Genomic DNA, 21,307 nt, shown 5'->3' on the forward strand with positions numbered 1-21,307 from the left:
GATCAGAAGGTTAACTACATTATTTCTTAAGACGAGTGAATCCATTAATGGAGAACGGTACCGACAACAGCTCATCAAAAAAAAGCGAACGATTGCCCAAAAAGTCTGAAATTTACAACTGGACTCGAGACAATAATTTTCCATCATGGCAACACTTTTTTTCATGTTTCCAGACCGATTAAAAGCTTTTTAAAAAACAACGACTGGAAAGTTTTGTGTCATCAAAACAAAAATTATGAGATTAGATATACCATTAGTACGATACGGTATTGGTATACTGGCATATGGTAGCTTGGTAATCGCTTCGTTCTCGTATAATGGATCCATTAATTGATAATTTAATTAAAAACCGGAAGCTCATCATTTCAAATCCTTTGAAAAAACATTTATTGTGAAAGTTAATTGAAAAAAATTTATCTAACTAATACTTCTGCTGCTTAGTCATATGAACAATCTGGTCATTGAAAATCCAGTCTTATATTGAAATCAATTACTCTTCTCGTCCTCGCCCTCATCATCATCTTTAACATGTAAATTCAGGCAACTGATGAAGAAGTTGTCAATTGTATTGTAAAGATGAGGTAAAAAGCTGCCAATCGAGTGATTCTCATCAGTATAGGACTAAAAAGAGAGTAGAGCGAAACGTAAACGGATTTAGTTCAGGTTTCATGGAGAGTAAAATGTACTACCAACCATTTCCTCGAACAAAATATTGGCAGCTTGCAATTTCTTGGCAAACAACAGTGAGTTCTGATAGTGCACATTATCATCGGCTGTGCCGTGGACCAGCAGAAGATCGTGAACATTGAAAGTGTCAATCTCATTACGGAACACACTACTCTTTAGATAACCATATAAATTATCCTCTTCCGTTGGCAAACCCATATAACGTTCAGTGTAGATGGTATCTAAAAGAGAAGAAACAATTTTCCAATTAACTTCTTCCTTAAACCACACTTCGACCACACTACTCACCATAATACAACCATGAGGTAACTGGTGCAACACTCACACCACACTGGAATGTATTATTCGCATCGTACTCCAGTGTTTTGAGCGTCATGTAGCCGCCATAACTCCAACCCCAAATGCCAACACGTTCTTTGTCGATGAACGTATACAAGCTCTGTAGATATTTTGTAACAAAAATCTGATCTTGTGCCTCCAAGTCGCCTAAATTGTTATTGACGCTGTATAGTAATTTTTTGCCCTTATTTCCGGTACCGCGTCCATCGATGAGTGCATAGATGACCTCACGATTTGTGGTCATAAACAAGTTAAAGCCAGTGGTGAAGGCGCTCGTAGCACGTACTGAGTTCGGACCGCCATAAACATACACAATCATTGGATACTTTTTGGATTCGTCCAAATTTGGTGGAAATTGTAGTTTGGCGGCGGCAAAGGAACCATCAGGCAGTGTTACATTCAAATAAGTATTATCTGGAAACTCTTTCTGGGCGAATTTTTCGTGGAAATCACTGTTGTCTTGCCAGACAGCAACTTGACGATTAGTCTAAAATAGAAAACAGTGATCAGTTATATAATTAGCGATAAACAGAACTCTCAAGATGTCCTTCCAAGAGAGTTTTGCGAGCACTTTCGGCTTAATTAAATAGTTCTACAATATCAATTGTTACTCTAACTAGATAGACTAAAGGGGTCTACAAGACCGGTGCCAGAAGTTTCAAAATCACATTGTGTGAGCGGTTGATAAAAATTGGTTGTTTGCTTTGCTGAATCGTGCTCCCAAGTTAGAGATTATTCACAAAATAATTTTCTACATCAACTTAATGGCCTCCAAGTTTGAAACAGAATGGAAAACACACAAGAGATCGCAAAAACCCTACTTTCTGATGGAAGAGGTGATGGGTACTAAGACGATTGAGCTACCACAAAGACATCTACAGCAAGAGGATTTCTGATCTATGGTCTAGTTCTAAAAGATTTATGTTACCATTACCTTTGTCTCAAAAATACGTATAATGGCTGGTCCAGGTCCATTACAATTCAAAACAAAGTACGAGCTGTTCGAGCTGAAAGAAGCGCCAGCAGAACGGCACACGTTATTGTCAAGATCGCGCAACTCACAACTCAAGCATACATTGTTGCGGAAGACGTGCATTTGAAAGGGTTGATCCTCCAAGGTGGCTTGGTAGTACCTAGAACGAAGGATTTATAAAACTTAGTATATCCAACCCATCATCGCCGGAGCTATTAACACTTACAGTTCGTCGGCAGCCTCATCGTAGTAATAGGCGTTCAACACCGTGAAATTACCACGACTTTGCCATTGATTCTTGCCCGTTGCCAAGTCCAACTTCCACACTTGTTGCCAATCATCAATCCAATTGGTGAATGTGCAGTAGGTAGCCTCACACACAGGTGTGCTTATCATAATCCAACCGGAGGGCTCGGACAACTGCGTCACCTCACGACATACGCCAGCCACTGTGCATTCCTGCAGCGAAGCCAAATTTTGCCGACGATTCAGCCACACCAACAAAATGCGTTCACTATCGATCCATACAACGTTTTGTATGATATGGTCTGCCGTTACAACATCCACTGGCGCCGTAATATTCACGGGCACTAACTCTTTGGTATCTATATTGAATAGACGTAAACCCACAACTGGATTGGGTGTGCCGGCCTTGGGATATTTCAAATCGAGTTCTTCGGGATATTGATACTCTAACAACGAGTTGTTCACATATTTATCTTCGTAGACTTGATATTTGAAAGTTTTCACATCGACATCGTTGAAATAGCCGCTGATCAAGTGTGTGCCATCCTTCGACCACCACATAGCGCTACCGCTGGAGAGCACCTCCTCCTCGTATACCCAATCGGGTATACCATTGTAAATTACGCCGGTAACACCATCAGTGGTAAGTTGCAACTCCTCGTCGTCTTCGTAGTGTATGTGCACATTGTTTTCGTAGATGTAAGCGAGCCGATTTTTCGACGGAGACCAACTGCAGAATTGCAGCTTTTCGCCATTATGGATTTTGGTCTCATTTCTGCAAGGAATTTTCAATAAAATGATTACTTTTTATAGAAGAGTTAGTTCTATTTACCTCGTGTCTATATCCAGCAATGAGTATTTCGCGATCACCGAATGCCTAAATTGTTGTTCGACATCGTAGCGTATCAGCAATTTTGTGTTGTCTGGCGAGAAAGTGATCGTAAGATCTGATGGATACACTTCCTGAGAATTGAAAAAAATATTTGTACACTTTTCTTTATTCATGATCTAATATTTCTTACGAAAATCTCTGGCGGCAAAAGTAAAGAACGATTCAGCGTAGCCACATTATATTTATAGAGGTAACCGTCCGCTGCTCTGTAGGCGAGTTCGAGATCTGAAATATTGAGTAAACGATAAGTTTAACAAGAAGGACAAGGGATATTATATGAAAGAAATATAAAAAGAAAGATCTAGCGATAATATAAGACTACGCCTTGGATTTCAACACCTTTGGATACATTCTAGTCTTTTTTGAAAACATTTGGTGATTTTAAAAAACCAAAAGGAAAATTCAACACTGTTTACGATCTAACCCAAGGGTATCTGAGTGTGGTTACCAAGTGGTCAAAAAGAAATAAGAAATGGATTAACCATAAATCCAAATTAAACTAATTTAATTTTACTAGGAGATACAAAATCTCTGACATTACTCCCTTTCGTTGGGAGGCTCTATTCTTCAACCGGTAGACAGGGTGAAATACTTTGGGCTTATACTTGATAGGAAGCTTTCATGGAAGCCAAACATCGAGGAGGAAGTGAGGAAAGTATCTGTCGCTTTATATTGTTGTTTATAGAGGAGCAATTGGGAAGAGGTGTGGCCTCTCACCAAAAGTGGTGTTCTGGCTGTATGAAATTGTAGTTAAGTCAATAATGATTTATGGAATCGTTGTCTGGCAACGCTTTGAAAACCCTCACTAGCTAAGAAGCTGGAGCGTGTTCAAAGAGCGGCCCTCATCAGCATCTGTAGTACAGTAAGGACTACCCAACAATGGTACTCAATGCTATTTTACCCGTTGCACTGGCAGACATAGCTGCTGGTGCTTGGCGGCGAAGGCTGCTATTAGACCTAGGGAAACTGAATGTATAAGACGACGGGCAGTGACACAAATTCTCCACTGCTTCAATTGCATTACTTTCAACATAGATCACTGCATTACGGAACCTTCTCTTGACAGTTCCTTATCTGCTCACACACCTGGTAGGTATTTGTAGGCTGGCCAAAGCCGTTGGAGAAAAGGTACAATGAGCTTTTGCAGAGGATTAATCGAAGTTAAAGGGGGAGGGTAGTTAATTGAGTCTTCTTTCGCTAGTTTTAAACTAACAGATCTGAAGAAGATCGCTGAAGACTGCAAAACCGAACATCTGCTTAAGTAGAGTCTTGCTTGCATTCAAACGTTGAACCATAGGTCCTCCAGTGTGCTCAGTTGGCGCTGGTCAACGACCAGAACTTACCAAAGCTGTACGTTATGGAGGAAAGCGATGTGGAATCATCTTATCATTTCCTTCTCTATAGCGATCTTTTGCCAGACTGATATTTAAATATCTCGGTTGACACACCTTTGGCGAACCTAGCGAAGTTTCTTTAATTAATCTGTGGTAAGCACAAAACACTTCGTCGATCGATGAGAATCTAGTGATCTACTTTTGAGGAGTTTATGGGTAAAACCAAGAACGAAAATGTGTCCAATCATCGATTTTAGATCAATCCTACGACCTTACCTAACCTCCTGCTGATCTTACGATATTGGGAAGCTGTCTACAAAACCATCAGTTGATCAGTTTCATAGTACGGTGCAGAATCATAGTCGCTGCTGGAAAAGAACAATAACAAAGTACAAATATTCGAAAGAAGAATTGTTGGAACAGTTAAATATGAGTGGCGTAGAAGGTGAATCCAAGCCCATCGATTAAGATACCTAGGTCATATAAGATGAATGGGCGCAGAATAAAATTATCAAAGCCAAAACGTTCAACATCAAAACAAAAGGAAAAATAAGATCGATCGGATCGACGGATTGGAGTAAGACATGGAAATTCGTACTTCCCAAGTCACCGAAATGTCCGGAGATAATAGATGCAGCAAGCCAAAGCTCACAAAACGCTGTAGCGGCAAAAAATCATGATGAATGGATTCCACTACTCCAAGCACAAAACATATCATTCTCCCAGATCCGAACTTCTATCACAACTCTTTAACAATTTAGTTAAAATCATGCTGAGTTCACTTTTTTAATCTTCTACCAGATTTGATCAGGGTATTTCTGCCAAAATTACAGTTAAAACTTATCTATAATTTCCAATACTAAGTACAATAAAATTTTAGGTAATAAATAGAAAACTCTCTCCGGAAATTTCACTTTAATCTAAAATGTCAGAAATAATCTAGATTTATGGTAATAGAAATCTGAAGAGAGGTTTATAATATCATAAACTGATAGCGTAACGAAGGAACTAGCAAATAGGGTACAGGGGGGTGCTCGAAAATTCTTCGAAAAGATGCAGCGATTAAAGAAAAGTTTAAAGATCGCAGCATACTTACTTATGTAGGACCCAAAGAAGTGGTCTAGTGGCTTATGCTCAGAGAATACTGAAGTGATGAAGGGAAGACCTCGCTAGTCTGCTGAATGCCAGTGAAATGTAACATATGGAGATGGCAAACCCGATTCCCCAATCGATGACGATGGAGAGGACGTTCCACTGCCCGACTATTAAGACATTCGAATAGCAATTACCCACCTGAAGAACAACAAAATGACAGGGACCGATAGGTTCAAATACGGCGTTGAAGAACAGACAAAGTGCGCGCAATAACTTCTTTGCAGGATATGGCCGGATGCAAACATGCCCGACAATTGGAACCTAAGCGTGCTCTGTTCAATCCACAAAAATAAGACCCCAGAATCTATGCGAGTTAGGGTAGGATAAACCTCCTTGATATCGGATATAATCCCACGGAGTGTATGGAGTGAAAAACTGAAGCCTAACGTCAGCAAACTTTTTGGACTTTATCTGTTTGGCTATAGACCTTGAAAATCGACTATCGACCAGATTATTACCATGCGTCAAATCTTGGAAAAGACCCGTGAAAAAAAGATCGACACGAACCACCTCTTCGTCGATTTCAAAGCTGCTTTTGACAGCACGTAAAGGAGCTGCCTTTATGCCGCGATGTCTGAATTTAGTGTCCCCGCAAAACTAATACGGTTGTGTAAACTGACGTTGAGCAATACCAAAAGCTCCGTGAGGATCGGGAAGGACTTCTCCGAGCCATATGATACGAAGCGAAGTTTCAGACAAGGCGACTTCCTTTCGTGCGACTTCTTCAATCTACTCTTGGAGAAAATAATTTGAGCTGCAGAGCTAAATAGAGAATCTTCTATGAGAGTGTACAGCTGCTTTTGTACGCCTATGATATTGATATCATTGGCCTTAACAACCGCGCTATCAATAATGCTTTCACTAGACTGGAAAGGTAGGCGAAGCGTATGGGTTTGGTTCTGAACGAGGACAAAAGGAAATATCATCGCATTCGCTATTGGCTAACACTTCACTGTCATAACTGTAAACCAATGAATTTCGTCTATCTTGGAACCTGTATTAACACCAGCAACACTATCAGCCTTCAAATCCAATGCAGAATTACTCTACGGTATTGACGATCAAATGCCAAACTCTACAAGTCCCTCATCATTCCCATCATGCCATATGATGGGAAGGCATGGACAATGACAACACCTGCTGAGTTGAGTTAGGAGTGTTCGAGACTGAGGTTTTGCGGAAGATTTATGGTACATTGCGCTTTGGCAACGACGCAGTCAATGGAACAATGAGCTCTAGGAGATGTACGGCGGCTTTGACTTAATTCAGCGAATCAAGAGACAGTGGCTGCGCTGGCTTGCTAATGTTGTCCAAATGGATGTGAACACTGCAGGTCTGAAAGTATTCGACGCAGAATCCGCCGGTGAGAGTAAAGGAAGCGGAAGAACTCCACTCAGTTGAAGAAAGACCTGGCGGCACTTGACATCACGAATTGGCGTCAAAAAGCCAAAAAGATACCACTTACATGCATTTGTTAGCTCGGCTATAGCAGTTGTTACCTCGCGTAAGCGGTCTCTATGCCAGTAAAGAATAAGTCTTGAATTAAACATTTATTTATTTTTTCTCATATAACTTTTTTAATAGCATTTTAGGATTAACTGTTCAAGCGGAGTTCCAAAAAACTATACTGTTTTCACTCAGCAGAAATATTATATAATATATTAAAATTTTAATGTTTGAACCACTTTTAAGATTCGATGTTATTAAATTTACATATTTCTTTTCATAGATTCAATATTTCATAAGCATTCGCATTAGCTAATATGGAAATATCCAAACATAGGTCATAGCAATTAATGGTCTAAGTCTAGTCCACCAACGCATTTCACCATGAAATTTAATCAGGTTAAATTGAGCGAATGTCAGCCAAGCTAAAAGTCAAGATCGCGCAGAGAAAAAAATGGCAATTTGTGCAAGCGAGAGCGCGTCACAAGCTCAGCTTGTTTGGTAAAACCGTTAAAAACATAAATACACAAACATACATATGTACTATATATAATATATGCATATACATATAGAGGCAGTGGCAACTTAAAAGCGACACGCGAATATGTGAGTTTTCCACAAGTCGCAGGAATTTCCAATAAAAAATAGTTTTGTCATGGTGTGAAGCTTTATTGCGCGTATCGACACGGTTTTATTAGGCAATAAATAAGCGAACAAGTGTTAAGAATTATAGCACCAATAGTACAATTTGAAAGGCGACTATGGCAGCAGTTGACAGATTAGATTTGCATAGGCTTTGATAAGATTTCAGCGTTAGATATCGTTAAGAGTCACAAGTGTATGTGAGACTTAAGTAAATTTGGCTTAAATTCCATAACCAAAGTGGTGGCGAAGTAAGCTGAATTTTATAAAGACAGTTTAAGCGGAATGCTGGCTTATTTTTCACAGAATATTTTTTTCTAGGAACATAAGTAGTAGTACTTAGCGCAAAAACTCTTTGCGTTAACACTAATTTGTATACGATTTTATTGCAAAAATGTCTAAAACATTTACCATTAATCCAACTGCCATTGAAACTCCGTAAGGATCCGCTAGCCGAAAGCGCTTCCGTCAATTCCCAAGGTGTTTTTTTATCCGGTTCACTTGTTGGATCAGCGCGTGGCAAATTACGCGCCTGCGTCGCACTTATCAGCGCCAACAACAAGAGCACTAAATTCGTTTTCCAAATCATTTGAAAATTTGTATTTTATTTTGTAATTTTTAATTAATTATTATTTTTCGTTTGCAATTAACTTTTTTTTTTTTTTTGCTTTAACCCAGTAAAAATAAATCACTGAGTGAAGTACGCGCACACGTCACTGAACTCTTATTTGATTTTCATGTAAATGAGCAATAAAATCGAATCAATTATTATGCACGTCGCACGCAAACAAGCGAGTAACATACAACTTTGCAAACGGTAGCCAACAACACCGGCCGTTGACTGGCACCCACTACTTCGTATATGCACTTCGTAGAAGTAACACGCGCACCACACAACCGCTGCACTTGACTGCCAGCGTTCAACTGAGCGCCAACAGGTCGACACGGCACATTGAAATGATAAGCCATGATCGGCTAGCTTGCGCGCTGCGGCTGCTCAAGGCGCTCTACGGCTGTCCAACGCGCTCAAATGTCAGCTACGTCAGTGCTAAGGCAGCCGATAAGCTAGAAATCACAATCTCCGTCAGATCTACCCGTATTACATCAACGCAGCGAAGTGCTTGTTATCTGGTTGCGCTCGGGGGAGTTAAGCCAACATTTTTAAAAGTCGCGCTCACTCGCACAACTCCATTGCTCCCACTGAAATTCTCTGTTTGGTCATACAATTTGCATAATTTGAGGGTTTTAACGCCATACCGAGAGCCTATCTGTTGTTGTTGTTATTTTAGCGGCAGAAATCTGGCGAGTTGTCAGTCCTTGGCCGGATAAAGATCCGAGTATCTCTGCTAGAATATTTTCTAATGCTTTTGGACCTAGAACAGATGAGGCCTTCATCGAGTTAGCGGTCGAAAGGATGTTCCAAATGCATTACATTCAAAAATCTAAAATTTTATGGCCCTTGTGAGCGTTTTACCATAACATAGATCACACATAGATCATTAGATTTAATTTTCAATAGAAAATCCGTTCATCAAACTCATCATAGATTTAGACAGATAGATAGGTAGTGAAAATTGAGGTTTTGCACTGCGACCTACGGTCTATTGTGTCCTCCCCTATATCACATATGGTCAACAAGATCCAGCATCTTGAACAATTCCAGGAGCCTGCTGGGCGCAACTGAGGTTATGTGATCCCTGTCCACGTAGATGGAATCTAGGGCCTGCAAATTGCTGGGCAATCCCGAATCATGTGTTCTAGGCTTTCCTGTTCCATGATTTAATCGACTCTTTATTTTAACATCAAATCCAGCATTAATTTTAATTACATTCTTCAAATCTTCAAGAATGACATTAATCTACTCAACAAATCTAAAAATTTCTCTACCCCTCAGTGCCCATAAAATAACAAACGAACCACAGATAAACCAATCCTCTTTATCACTACTGTGAACTGACCTGTGAAACTTTTTCTAGTGAATCTCTCTCCACACGCGTAAACTGATGCAAGTCAATAAAGTCAAGAGCCATCGCATGTCAGACTAAAAATAGATTATGTTTGAACACTTAGCGGAATATGATTTGAAATGAAGATAGATAATAAATAAGTGCTTCACTATTTACTAGACACGTCAAGACATTCTACACAGTTTCTTCGTTCCATAGCAAAAAAAGTTCACACAGTCAAGATTTTGTCGATACTTCACGTGAAATGGTGCTTGAAGTTTGTATATAGGGATACCCAGTAAGCCGAAAAGATTTGGAAACTGAATTTCAAATGGATGATCTTTGGCGAATGGAAATTTGTGAGAGGCTGCTTCAGACCAAAGGGGTGGGTCTTAGAAAATTGGTTATTGGTTTTAAACAACCAGTTTTCGAAGCCACACCACTTTCATCGAATTTGGATTTGTAGACATCGTTTGGTCATTCCTCTACATTTCAATTTACATTAAAGTACTCTTTGTATTAAAAAAGCTGGAAGATCTTGATTTTATTATACTCACCGATCCAAATATTAGCCTTTGCTTGTGTAAAATTCGTGTCAATTCCGATAATGTAGAGTCTGCTGTTGTGAGAATCGGTTCGCAGATTCTAATTAGATACTGATCCTCATCCGATCAGGCCGCAAATTCTGATCCGGTGGTAATTCTGGGCACCTGATCTCTTAGTAACTTAAATATTACCCCAAAATGTATTTGATAGTCTCGACCTAGTGCCTCCTCTCGCCTCCAACTATCGCATACCAACTTTTATGAGACAATTACTACAAAAGATCGTCAAAGTTAATGGTTCTGTACTTCAAACTTCCTCTTTCTAAATTTCATTAATTTATCACTCTATTTTTTAGTCTTTCGATTCTCAAATATAGATTCGTTAAATTTACAATGGCTTTTGCTTGCTGGCTTATCGCGCGATAATCGCATTTCTGCATGAAAACAAATTTATTTGCCGTTTAACTTCATACTCTCTTTATTGTTTTTTATATGAGTAGACATAATATTTGCATAAGTATTACTCTGAAGTACTCCGAACAGACGCAAACGAAGGCCACTGCCATGTATGACAGCATAATAAACAATTACCGGCTGTCGCTCTTTTATTTCTTTCTACACTTTCCATTATACAATAAATTCATTGAACCTTATCAATAGACAGTGGTGTGAGGCGGGCGTATATGCAAGTAAAAAATTATTTTTCTGAAGATCTTCTACACTAAGACAACTTTTGTTTCAATATCATATCTAAAGGGTTATCTATTTTGAGGTTTCCTACTTTTTTAAAGCAAAAATAGAGAAACTTCAAAGTTAATGGGGAATGTTTGTAATGTTTCGAAAGGACAGTCTTTGGCATTTATTTTTTGAAGATTATCTCTTTCAAATGATGACTACGTCTCGGATTGTCGATCCGTTGAGTCCAATGTTCCATGACTCGTTCGAGCATTTCGACTGGTAGCTGGTGTAATGTTTTGCTCCAAAACCTGAATCGAAGCGGAATTGTCCGTATACTCTTGTGACTTTACATATCTCCACAGGAAAAAGTCTGACGGTTTGGTGGTATATCGATCACATCAAAACGTGAAATTATCTGCTCACCGAAGGGTACTATCAATAAATCCATTGATTATTGCGATGTGGGGTAAGTGGCATCGTCTTGTTGAAATCAAATGTTGCCGAGATAACGATCAAATAAACTAACCGACTATGGTGGCGCAATAAGGGTCGCCATTGACGGTTATGTTTTCACCGGCATCATTTTTGAATAAATATGGCCCAGCCAGCACTCCAAACCGTTGTTTCTTGAATTTTTTCAGGTTGCTCTTCGTCCAAAAATGCGCAATTTTCGACGATTTTTCTCGACTTAAAATGCGCCAAGCCGTTGTATACCTCAGCGAACTGCACCGAATCGACTATCCACGGTCATCGTGTACACTCTCTACGGGCTGGACGTGGACTATTCGGTCAAGTATTATCCAATAATGAATGCTGGATCTCAAGATGGGGATGGTATTGCCGGCTCGACAGCCAACACAAAATGAATTAAGCCGAGTTTTTGATGTGAGCCATATTACCGAAACATATGGTGATTAAAATAAACAAGGTCTGGCCTATAAGATGGCTGAGACAAACTCCAGTCGCTGTTTTCTAAACAGTTTTTAACCGACCTTCTAAACGAGGCCGATATGGTGGTTAAAAGGGGCAAGGTCTAGTCTATAAGACGGCTGAGAAAAAAGATCCCCGTCGCTGTTTTCCATATAGTTTTTAACCGACCTCATTTGGCCGATAGGTGTCATATGGAAAACTATGAAATCGTGCCCAGCAGAAAATTTCTGGTGTCACTCGCTTCAACTTGTTGAGTAGGTGTCGCTATCAAGACCTACTTTTTTGCTAATCTGTTTTTACCCCAGGTCCTTTTGTTCCCACCAAAAACAGTGCATTGCCTTGGCTTCGTGAATATTCAACTTTGCTGTAAATATGGCTGGTTGATCAGGTTCATCATTATTTTCGTATACATAGTGCTTTGAGAAAGGGTTCATTTTTCATCCCCAGTCACAATCCGATGCAAAAACGACTTCGTTTTGCCGCGGTAAAGCAACATTTTTGAGATGTAAAATCGCTTTTCAGCGTCTCAGTTCATTTAGCACCCAAATTCCTTGCTTTTGAATAGATCCGGCTGATTTTAAACGCTTTGAATTGGTTGCTTAAGTGACTCCTAATGATTTGCGAGCTCTTCATGTGTTTGGCAACTAACTTCTTCGTATTTCAAGCTAAAATCACCACATATTAAAGTAATGAAGAAAAACTCCCCAGAAAAACATTTTTTTCAATGGAATAGGAATCAAGTTACGCCATCTCTTGGCAAACTGCATATATAGCCTATATAGTAAATAATTGCTAATTTTTTTATTCACAGTCGAAAATAAAGAGAACGTTAGACAGTCAAAGGAGTTCTAGAAGACTGAACTTTACGGCCATTGAAAACGCGATTCTCTCATTTGTTGTGACTGCCGGCGGTTATAGAGCTTTGGCAAAAGCCTTCGTCTGTCATTTATGAGAACATTTTAGTTTGTATTGAAGGACCACAATCTAAGTTTCACTCGTGTACCTTTATCTATACTAATAGATTGCAAAATTTGGAGAGCTAGTTAGACTAAATTAATTAATAAATTTGCTTGATTCGTAGCGAACAATTCTAATATAAAATTTTGGTCGAAACAAGTATCTTCTTCAAGGGTTTTTCAAATATTTGTTTAATGATAATGTCGTAACTAAATATTATATGGGAATAATGAAGACAATCAAAACTTAACAAGTACTTAAGAAATAATTAAGTTATACTCACAAGTTGCTTTATGTACCCTCACAAACTTTTAAAAATTGTATAGAATATGAAACGTTAAAATATATAAAAATAAGGAGTATTAATTATTTCGATGCTGATTAACTTTTTTATATGCCGAACTTGACGTAGTGAACTTGAAATTAAGCTAACTGACTGTTGTTGTTGTTTACTTTAACACTTTAAGACTTCAATTGAGCGCGGCTTATTGGCGTGGGGATGTCTGCCGGATTTATTATTATTGTTATTGTTATTTTTCTGCATTATGAGAAGCTAATTGTTTCCTTGAGTATTTTTAATGACTATAAGTGCAATGTATTTAAAAAAATTTAGATACTTCCTTTTCTTCTTTTCGTCATATAAAAGATTTAATTCATCTACAGTGATATATTTAAGAAACGCTTGGAATTTTCAGGTATCAAGGCTATTTTTTTACACTTTGTATTACTTTATCCATATTTTTCTGAAAGATTTTTGGAAAATTTATAATATTTCTATTCAAAAATCGTCTTCGAAACAGATTTGTCACATAAAGTCAAGTATTTCTTGGTCCCTGGTGCCATCAGTAACTATATCGATTACATTTGGACAACGCCGAACATTACTGCAAAGTCTTGTTGTTGTTGTAGCGGCAGGATTCTGCCGAGTTGATAGTCTTTGGGCGGATAAAAATCCGGGTCCGTTCCGGTTACGTAGACCCGAATGTCGTGGGAACGGAAATTCTGCCGCTACAACAACAACAACAACAACAATTGTTCTTAGTAACGGCTGCATTCTGAAGGAAGGAACCCACTAAGTGATTCTTAGTAATAAAAATCGGCGGGAAGCATTTTCAAGGAAGGAACGATTGACGACGATTCAGGACGGCTAATTCAAAGACGAACGGACCAAGTTCAGGACGTCAATAAAATAAAGTTAGTGCTTGAAAAGAGACAGCCAAAGGTCTTACTGGCATCGTTGCGGAAGGATCAGTGAAAACATTTTTAAATACCTGAAGTGAAAACATGATTTTTTTCGGAGCGAATCTTTCCGATTACCAAACGTAGGCGATAGTCCTTAACTGAATAAAAATCAGAAAAACCACGTCAAAACAGGTCAAAAATCAAGGTTACGTTGACAGGTTATGTTGACAGTTTTCTTGGATTATTGAGGTGCGTCAACAAGGAATACTATTTGAGTGCTATGCGTCATTTGCGTGAAGCTATTCGCGTAAAAGTGGACGGAATTATGGGTCGATAACTCTTGGTTTTTACACCACGATAATGCACCGTCGCATACTGCATTGCTGCTTCGTGAGTTTTTCGCCAAATTTTCTACTATTCTCAAACTCAAAAGACTGCTTCGGGAAACCGTTTTAAACGATTGAAGGCATTAAACGTGAATCACCACGCGCATAACAGGCAACTCCGGAAATTGACTTTAACAACTGCTTCGGGGATTGGAAAAGACGTTGGCATAAGTGTATTGTGGCCAAGGAGAGTACTTTGAGGGGAACGACTTAGATTCATAGATTTGAAGTATAAATTAAGAATTTTAAATTTATGTACAAAGTCTTACTATTTTCTGCTCATAAAAGCAAGCATTTTTGTAAGTATTTCATTATCTATTATCGGTATTACTGATCCGATCATTGAAGTTGATCTCTAAATCTGATCACATTTTTTCATTTTATTCATTTGTGAAATTCTTCAATTATTATCAAGCTGTGAAAAATACATTAACCCAATATGCCCTTCGTTAATCCATTATGCTATGGACTCATAGATTTCAGACAGCATGACACTTTGACACTTCATTGGTCTCTTCAAAGAATTTGAATTGTAGCTCACCCATATCACACCGACACGAGATAGCGCTCACAAAAGCGGAGACTATTTGAGTAGGTATGTGAAGCTCTTGGCCCTATCATCTACACGCTTATCTTGTAGACACTTGCTTGTCTTTTTGATTTGAACGCTTGTTCAAAGGTACGCTGGAATTTCTCATGCCCGTCACTCCTATGCCGCTTTGCTTCATTAATACGAGTGTGTACCATTTGTTTATGACTTTACTTTGTATTAGAGGCGTAGATTGAAAATGATATTAGGAATTCTTATTATTACTCTAAAATTAATTTTATTTCACCATGATGCTATCAATCAAACTATAATGTATGGTACTATGAGTGGAATTGTAACCTCTTGTACTTTTCGTGGCGTATCGAATCGCTTCGTATTCCTTATGTATTGGTCAAAAATTAATTTCAATGGAACAAAAACAATTTTTAATCAGCTTGTTTCTTAATATTGACTTAATTCTGGAGTTTCTGTTCCGATCTATAGCACTTTATGGATCGACAAACGACTGAGTATTAGGTGTGATAAAGAGATAACCAAACTTAGCCTACCCATAAGATGTGGCTTACTTCCAAAGGACTTCAATCGATGATGCCACCATTATACCACAAAAGCCAGATGCCAAAATAATTAGTAGTATGTTCCAGAGTTTTCGAGTTCAAGAGTGTTCGACCAATAATCTAAGTCTGTTTGGATCGGTAAGTAATTAGAAAAGAGATCTGCAGAATACTTATTGAGTTTAGACGCTTTTACCGAAACGAGTATGCTTTTATTTCATTACCCTTCAGTTTTATGCGGCGATTCAAGTAAAGAATGATTTATGAAGATTTTGAAAAAGACGTCGGAAAGTAAGTTCAACTGCTGATAAAGAGAAAGTTTGCCATTGGCACGACAGTAGGGTCTACGTAACCGAAATGGACCCAAATTTTTATCTGGTTAAGGTCTGACAAATCATTCCTCTAAATTACTTCAAGAAAGTTTTCCTCAACATTGGAAAACCCAAGTGGTCCAAAAATTGTTCCTGTATTGATATGTCGAATTGACGCCAAATTGCGAAGATAATGGCTTTTTTTACTTAACCTGGTGGGAATATTTTTGTTTCAGTTGCTGATTAACTAAAAAATTAAGCTTTCATAGAGGAAACTGTTTTTTTTTAGGTGAAAGAAAAACGAATTAAAGTGAGCACTAATGATACTCACGAAGTTGTTGCGCTTGCACTCAGGAGGCTCATCATATTGTCTGATTACGTTGGATAAGCCCCATGGACTTCTAAAATTATGGATTTAAATGTGATTTGAAGTTCATAGAAGGTCTCAATTCTCGCAGTCACACAAGTTTTGGTTGTTGACCAGCGTTTGCTGGAGGTCCAACATCAGAAAGCAATCAGACATCCGAGAAGCGGCTTTGAAGTTTCCGGCGATTCCGCTGTAATCTGGCAGCCATACGATTCTAATATAAAACAAGCTATTTTTAATTGCTATTGTTGTTGTAACGGGTACCTAATACCGGTTAGGATGGTAAGGATTAGATAACTTGTCATCGACGTCATCCAACGGTAGGCCGAGGAAACGTGCTGTTTCGACGGGGTCGGACCATAGGGAGAAGGGTTACTATCATACATATTTGATATGTCACGGTCTATGCTGAATAAGTAGGACTTTAACCTGCTAGAGTATCCGGAACGAAGCTGCTCGAGGGTCGCTCTCGATTCTTGCGGCAACTCGAGCTCTTCGTCTGCAATGTGTGGTGGTTTGACTCGTGCACGTACGCCATTCACTGAGTTGAAGTCGGTGAAGGTGTTAATGGATCCACTGTGAATGGCGATCAGTGCATGTCTGAAGTTTGTTGCGTCAGAAGTCTGGTCAGCGTATTGTTTTATGTCGTCGCGTAGTTGAGGAAGGACCTCTTGATGCTCCAAGGAGGCGGTTCCACTCCAACAGGTGGCTGCAGGGATGATTTCTGCGAAAACACCCTAGCGGAAACTATTTGGAGAGGAGTTCATTATGCTCCTTAACTGGAAGCACGCGGGCCTCTTTGAGCAGGTGTTCGATGGGAGACATCAAGAGGCATCTTGTTGTAGCCCGGAGTACAGTGTGCTGACATGCTTAGAGCTTCCTCGTCTACGTTCCACTGCATCCAAGCGACCACACTGGAGCGGCGTAGTTAAGGACCAGCCGGCCAATTACCTTGTATGTTGCCAACAACGTTGCTTTGTCACTTCCCCATGTGCTGACGACTAGCGACTTGAGGATTTTTTTACGACTCTGTGCTTTGCCAATATTCGCAGTCGTGTGAGGAGTAAAGAAGCACAGGCTGTCTAGTGTCTTACTTAAAACTTTAGGGTTATTGACAGTCGGAACGCCATCGACTGCAATATCAAGCCAAGTCTGTACTCTAACCTCCACTTTGTGAATATGGTCGCTTTGGATTTGCTAAACATACACACCTTTCTGAAAAATGCCTCAATTTCAGTCTTGGTGGCAGCCAACGTCGCTTGAAGGACGCTACAGGGTTGCAGTAGTCTGAAACTAGAGTTGATGGAGAGCTACCGACAGAACCACTACTTACTTTCCCTTTAACTCTGAACAGCGCTGTGGTGAGGGGGAACAACTGATATTCGAAGGATTCGCAGGCTATAGGAAAATTTATAAAACTGTAATTCAATATACATACATACATACTATATATGCTAAAGTGGTCCGATATCGGCGCTTCTTACGAATGAGCAGCTTGTTGGGGAGAGAAGCGCGTGTGTGCAAAATTTTAAATCAATGTTTCAAAACCTGAAGAAGAAGTTTCAAAACCTGAGAATCTATTTTATAAAATAAATAAAGACCTGTTGTGCCATTAAAAATCATTTAACTTTATTTAATTTTTGCTTTGTTTTATTTTCGTGGTTTTACAAATGAGAAATCATGTTTATTAACTGGTCTTATCAACTACCTATTACGCAAAATTACCATACAAATTGACAAACATGTGCATGCGTCAATTTTTCCTCCTCTTCTAGTACATATGCAGTTCCATGCCGCTTTCTTTGCTCCTAAACAACTCTACGATTTTGTTCGTATTTCAGCTTGCAACTTTTCACTCCTAGTCACATAGTATGTTTCTAAGTATATAGTTTTGTTTTTGTATTTTTATTACCAAACATGTTGTTGGGGGTTTTTAAATATGAATTATTTTACAATCTTTTGATCTATGCTTAGTGGCGATTAATTAGTTAATTAGCTTTCTATATTTTCGCTTTTTATCTCTTCGGTGAAAATTATGTTTTAAACTTGTAAAGGGTAACTAAAAAAAATACAAACAATGGTGTTGAATTCTTGTTTAAATAGCACACTGTTGATTGTTTTTCTAAAATATTAATAGACCAAGGTAAATAATTTTTGAAAAATTAAAAGAAAAATAATTTACCGGGTTTAAGGGTTAAAAATGATTTATCTCGATTTCCTACGAGCCTACGAGTCCTATGGAAAATTTGTTATTTACACCTTTTTCGCATAAACTTAAAATATTAGAGAAAAATTCAAGCCTCCTTTCTTTTCTCGACCCCAAATCGGCCGTAAATTATTTTTCCTTTCAATTTTTTTATTTACCTTCCTTGTTAATTGAGTTTGAACCTATATTGATTTTTTTGTTCAATTTTTATGATTTTCAAACACTTCTGCACTGGCCTATAAGCCGAATTCGATGAAATGTTGTACATGATAAAATATTTTAAAATCATTTTAAAATTTCTATATTGTGGATCAATGTTACTTTAATATAATTGTAATTGTTTCTACAAACTAACACAAACATAGCTTGTTGTAAATACTTTGTATAATATGGTATATATAAAGTTTAAAAAAAAAGACTAAGAATTACTGGTACCGATACACGAGAATTACAATTTTTGCTCTTCACAACAAGACTTGTTGAAAAGAGAAAAGAGAAGACTACAATAAGAAACAAATTAAACTGTATTTTGCATGGCCAAATCAAAAGTAGCATCTTAGAAATAATTACTTTTTTAATCAATTTAGCAAAATGCGGGATTTCCCCTTTTTACAACACTCACATTCACCGTTTCGACGTAGCGCTGTTTCAAATTTAGTTTTCACAAGATGTTATGCGAAATTCTGATGAATTTCTTGTAGAATTACTTGAACTAAACACATCTTTATTATTTGCTGCAATTTCCACTTATTCTTTAACTTATATGAAAAACTTCCACATGCATTTCCACTTCACATAATACCTTACAATGACACGTTCACACCGTCTTAAGTATTGCTATTGAGTTTCCCAAGTATTTGCTCCTGCATCTCCAAGCATTGTGGAAAGAAACGTTCCAACAAATTCACTTTACGCTCCTCTAATTGCATACGCTTACGTGCGATTTCCAACTGCTCCGCAAGTAAAATATTCTTTTTACGCACCTCATTTAGGTACATAGATTCTAAGGATTCGGCGCCAGCCTGTGCTGCTAGCACGTTGTTGGCGTGCGATGTGCGCCGTCGACGCGGTTGACCGGGTGCACCGCGACCCAGGCCCGTCGTTGGTGGTTGCATTGGTGCGGCACCACCACTAGTGCTACTGTTGGTAACGTTATTATTACTACCGGCGTATTGACTATTATATGCTGGATTAGCGGTAGATGATGTAGCTGTCGTTGGTGTTGGTGTAGTTGTTGCCGCATAATGGTTTTGATTGGCATATGTGTTACTATGATCATAACCAGTTTGCAGTAGTTGCGTATTGGTGCCTGTTGTGGTGTCAGGGGGTGGCGCCGTTGATGATGCTGGTGGATACTGCTGGTATTGTTGCTGCTGTTGCTGTAATTGCTGTTGTTGTTGTTTCTGCTTTTGTTCTTCTAACAATTGTTGTGGTGTTTGTAAAGTGTGCAGCTGTGGCTCCTCATCGTCATCGTCTTGAGTTGGTGGCTGTGTTTCAAAATGATTTGGCTGTGGATAGTTGCCAAAATTGTGAAAATCGCTAGAGTATTCGGCTTTTACCTCGTCGATTGGATCGCTGAAGAGCTCAGTGCTCGCGTTAAACAGCGAAGTCGTGATGCTGGAGTCAGTAAGAAATTCACTCTGCATAGAAGTAAAAATATGTATTTATGTATCGACACCAAAAAACTGTCTACATACCTTGATGTCTATGTCTTCAGTGCTAGCCGGTACATCCAATGATATCGAAGTGTTGTTATTATCCGTAGTCGTAGCATTATTAGTTGCTTCTTGCGTGTTGGAACTTGATGTAATACTATTTGGTGAAGACTGTCGTCCTGAACGTGGTGGCGAGGGCGGCGACGGTACTTCGCTTAAATCGATGTCACGATTATTCTCCAATGCCTCTTTCGGTACAGGTTCGGCGTCTTTAGGGCGATATTGATTCTTAAGAATTTTATCGATAATGGCAAACTTTTTCCAACGCACACAATTTTTGTCAGCAGCTATCTGCTTCTTAACTTGTCTGTAAAAAGTTTAACATAGATATTAACATTAAACAATGGAACTTGATGTAACCGCCCAACGTTTACCTGAACTTCGCGCGCGTCTGGTTTACTTTCGCTTGTATTTCCTCGGGTTTCACTTCTATATCAAAGCGCTCCTTCAACTCAACAGCCCATTGTGCAAAGAAAATTGTATTTTTTCCGTGACGCGTTAAACGCCAATTATCACGTCCCCAAATCTCAAAGAAACGTTGCTCTTCCTTTGGCGTCCAATAGCGGCGTTGTTTCTCTTTTTTCGAGTCCAAATCAGTTTCGGCCTCAATTTCTGCCAGCAATGGATTCAATGTCAACTCATCGTAGTCCATTGCCGCCTCTTCCTCAGACAACATCTGAAATGGTTGGGGTACAACAAACGATTTTTAATGGTAGAATTTACGTTTTTCTTGAAATTATAATTTGTGCAAGATTTTATGTATAAAATTTTGTACTTTTTGCACAACTGTCGCTAAAGACGCAGCGGGAGAAACGAACGAAAGTTTGACGTTTATGATTCGTTACGAAAATGCCAAAATGGGAGAATCAGAAAACTGCATTTTAGCATAGTAAGGAAAAATAAAGGAGAAATAGTAGAATTCGTAAGCTAAATTAATGTTTAAAAATTGCTAAAATTTAATAAACGCATTAAATTTTTAGAAAAAACTTTTGTTTTATGTTTTATTTCCAATAGACAAGTTTTATGTTTGGACAAATGGCAACGCTGGCATATTAGTCACGTACTCAAATCGAATTTCTTTATTCATACCGCTACTTTACGATTTCTCGTTACAACCCAATTATCGGTTAAATCACCACCATGCAGGCCACCATTTAGTTCACAAATTATTTAAATACCTAATATTAGAAACCGAAATTCTTTTGTATTTTCTGCTTTTATTAACTAATGGGAAAAAATTATTAACTTTAAGTATGCATATGATAT

At 38.6% G+C, this 21,307-nt stretch overlaps 2 protein-coding genes across 2 annotated transcripts; both read right to left on the reverse strand.

Moving 5' to 3' along the window:
• Positions 1 to 357: 357 nt before the first annotated feature.
• Positions 358 to 8,635, reverse strand: LOC126752840 (venom dipeptidyl peptidase 4). The gene is made up of 8 exons (XM_050463833.1): positions 8,126 to 8,635; positions 3,268 to 3,362; positions 3,078 to 3,208; positions 2,226 to 3,020; positions 1,961 to 2,159; positions 976 to 1,513; positions 694 to 908; positions 358 to 621 (listed from the first exon to the last, which is right to left on the reverse strand). Exons 1-8 carry the CDS (start codon positions 8,301 to 8,303, stop codon positions 487 to 489), a joined length of 2,286 nt encoding a protein of 761 aa, XP_050319790.1. The 5' UTR covers positions 8,304 to 8,635; the 3' UTR covers positions 358 to 486.
• Positions 8,636 to 17,724: 9,089 nt separating this feature from the next.
• LOC126752480 (probable serine/threonine-protein kinase samkC) lies at positions 17,725 to 20,854 on the reverse strand. The gene is made up of 3 exons (XM_050463297.1): positions 20,416 to 20,854; positions 20,024 to 20,348; positions 17,725 to 19,966 (listed from the first exon to the last, which is right to left on the reverse strand). The coding sequence occupies exons 1-3, from the start codon at positions 20,715 to 20,717 to the stop codon at positions 19,154 to 19,156; spliced, it is 1,440 nt and encodes a 479-aa protein (XP_050319254.1). The 5' UTR covers positions 20,718 to 20,854; the 3' UTR covers positions 17,725 to 19,153.
• Between the last annotated feature and the right edge of the window lie 453 nt (positions 20,855 to 21,307).

Source organism: Bactrocera neohumeralis, chromosome 3 (genome assembly GCF_024586455.1).
Source record: "Bactrocera neohumeralis isolate Rockhampton chromosome 3, APGP_CSIRO_Bneo_wtdbg2-racon-allhic-juicebox.fasta_v2, whole genome shotgun sequence".
In the NCBI taxonomy this organism is placed as follows: Eukaryota; Metazoa; Arthropoda; class Insecta; order Diptera; family Tephritidae; genus Bactrocera; species Bactrocera neohumeralis.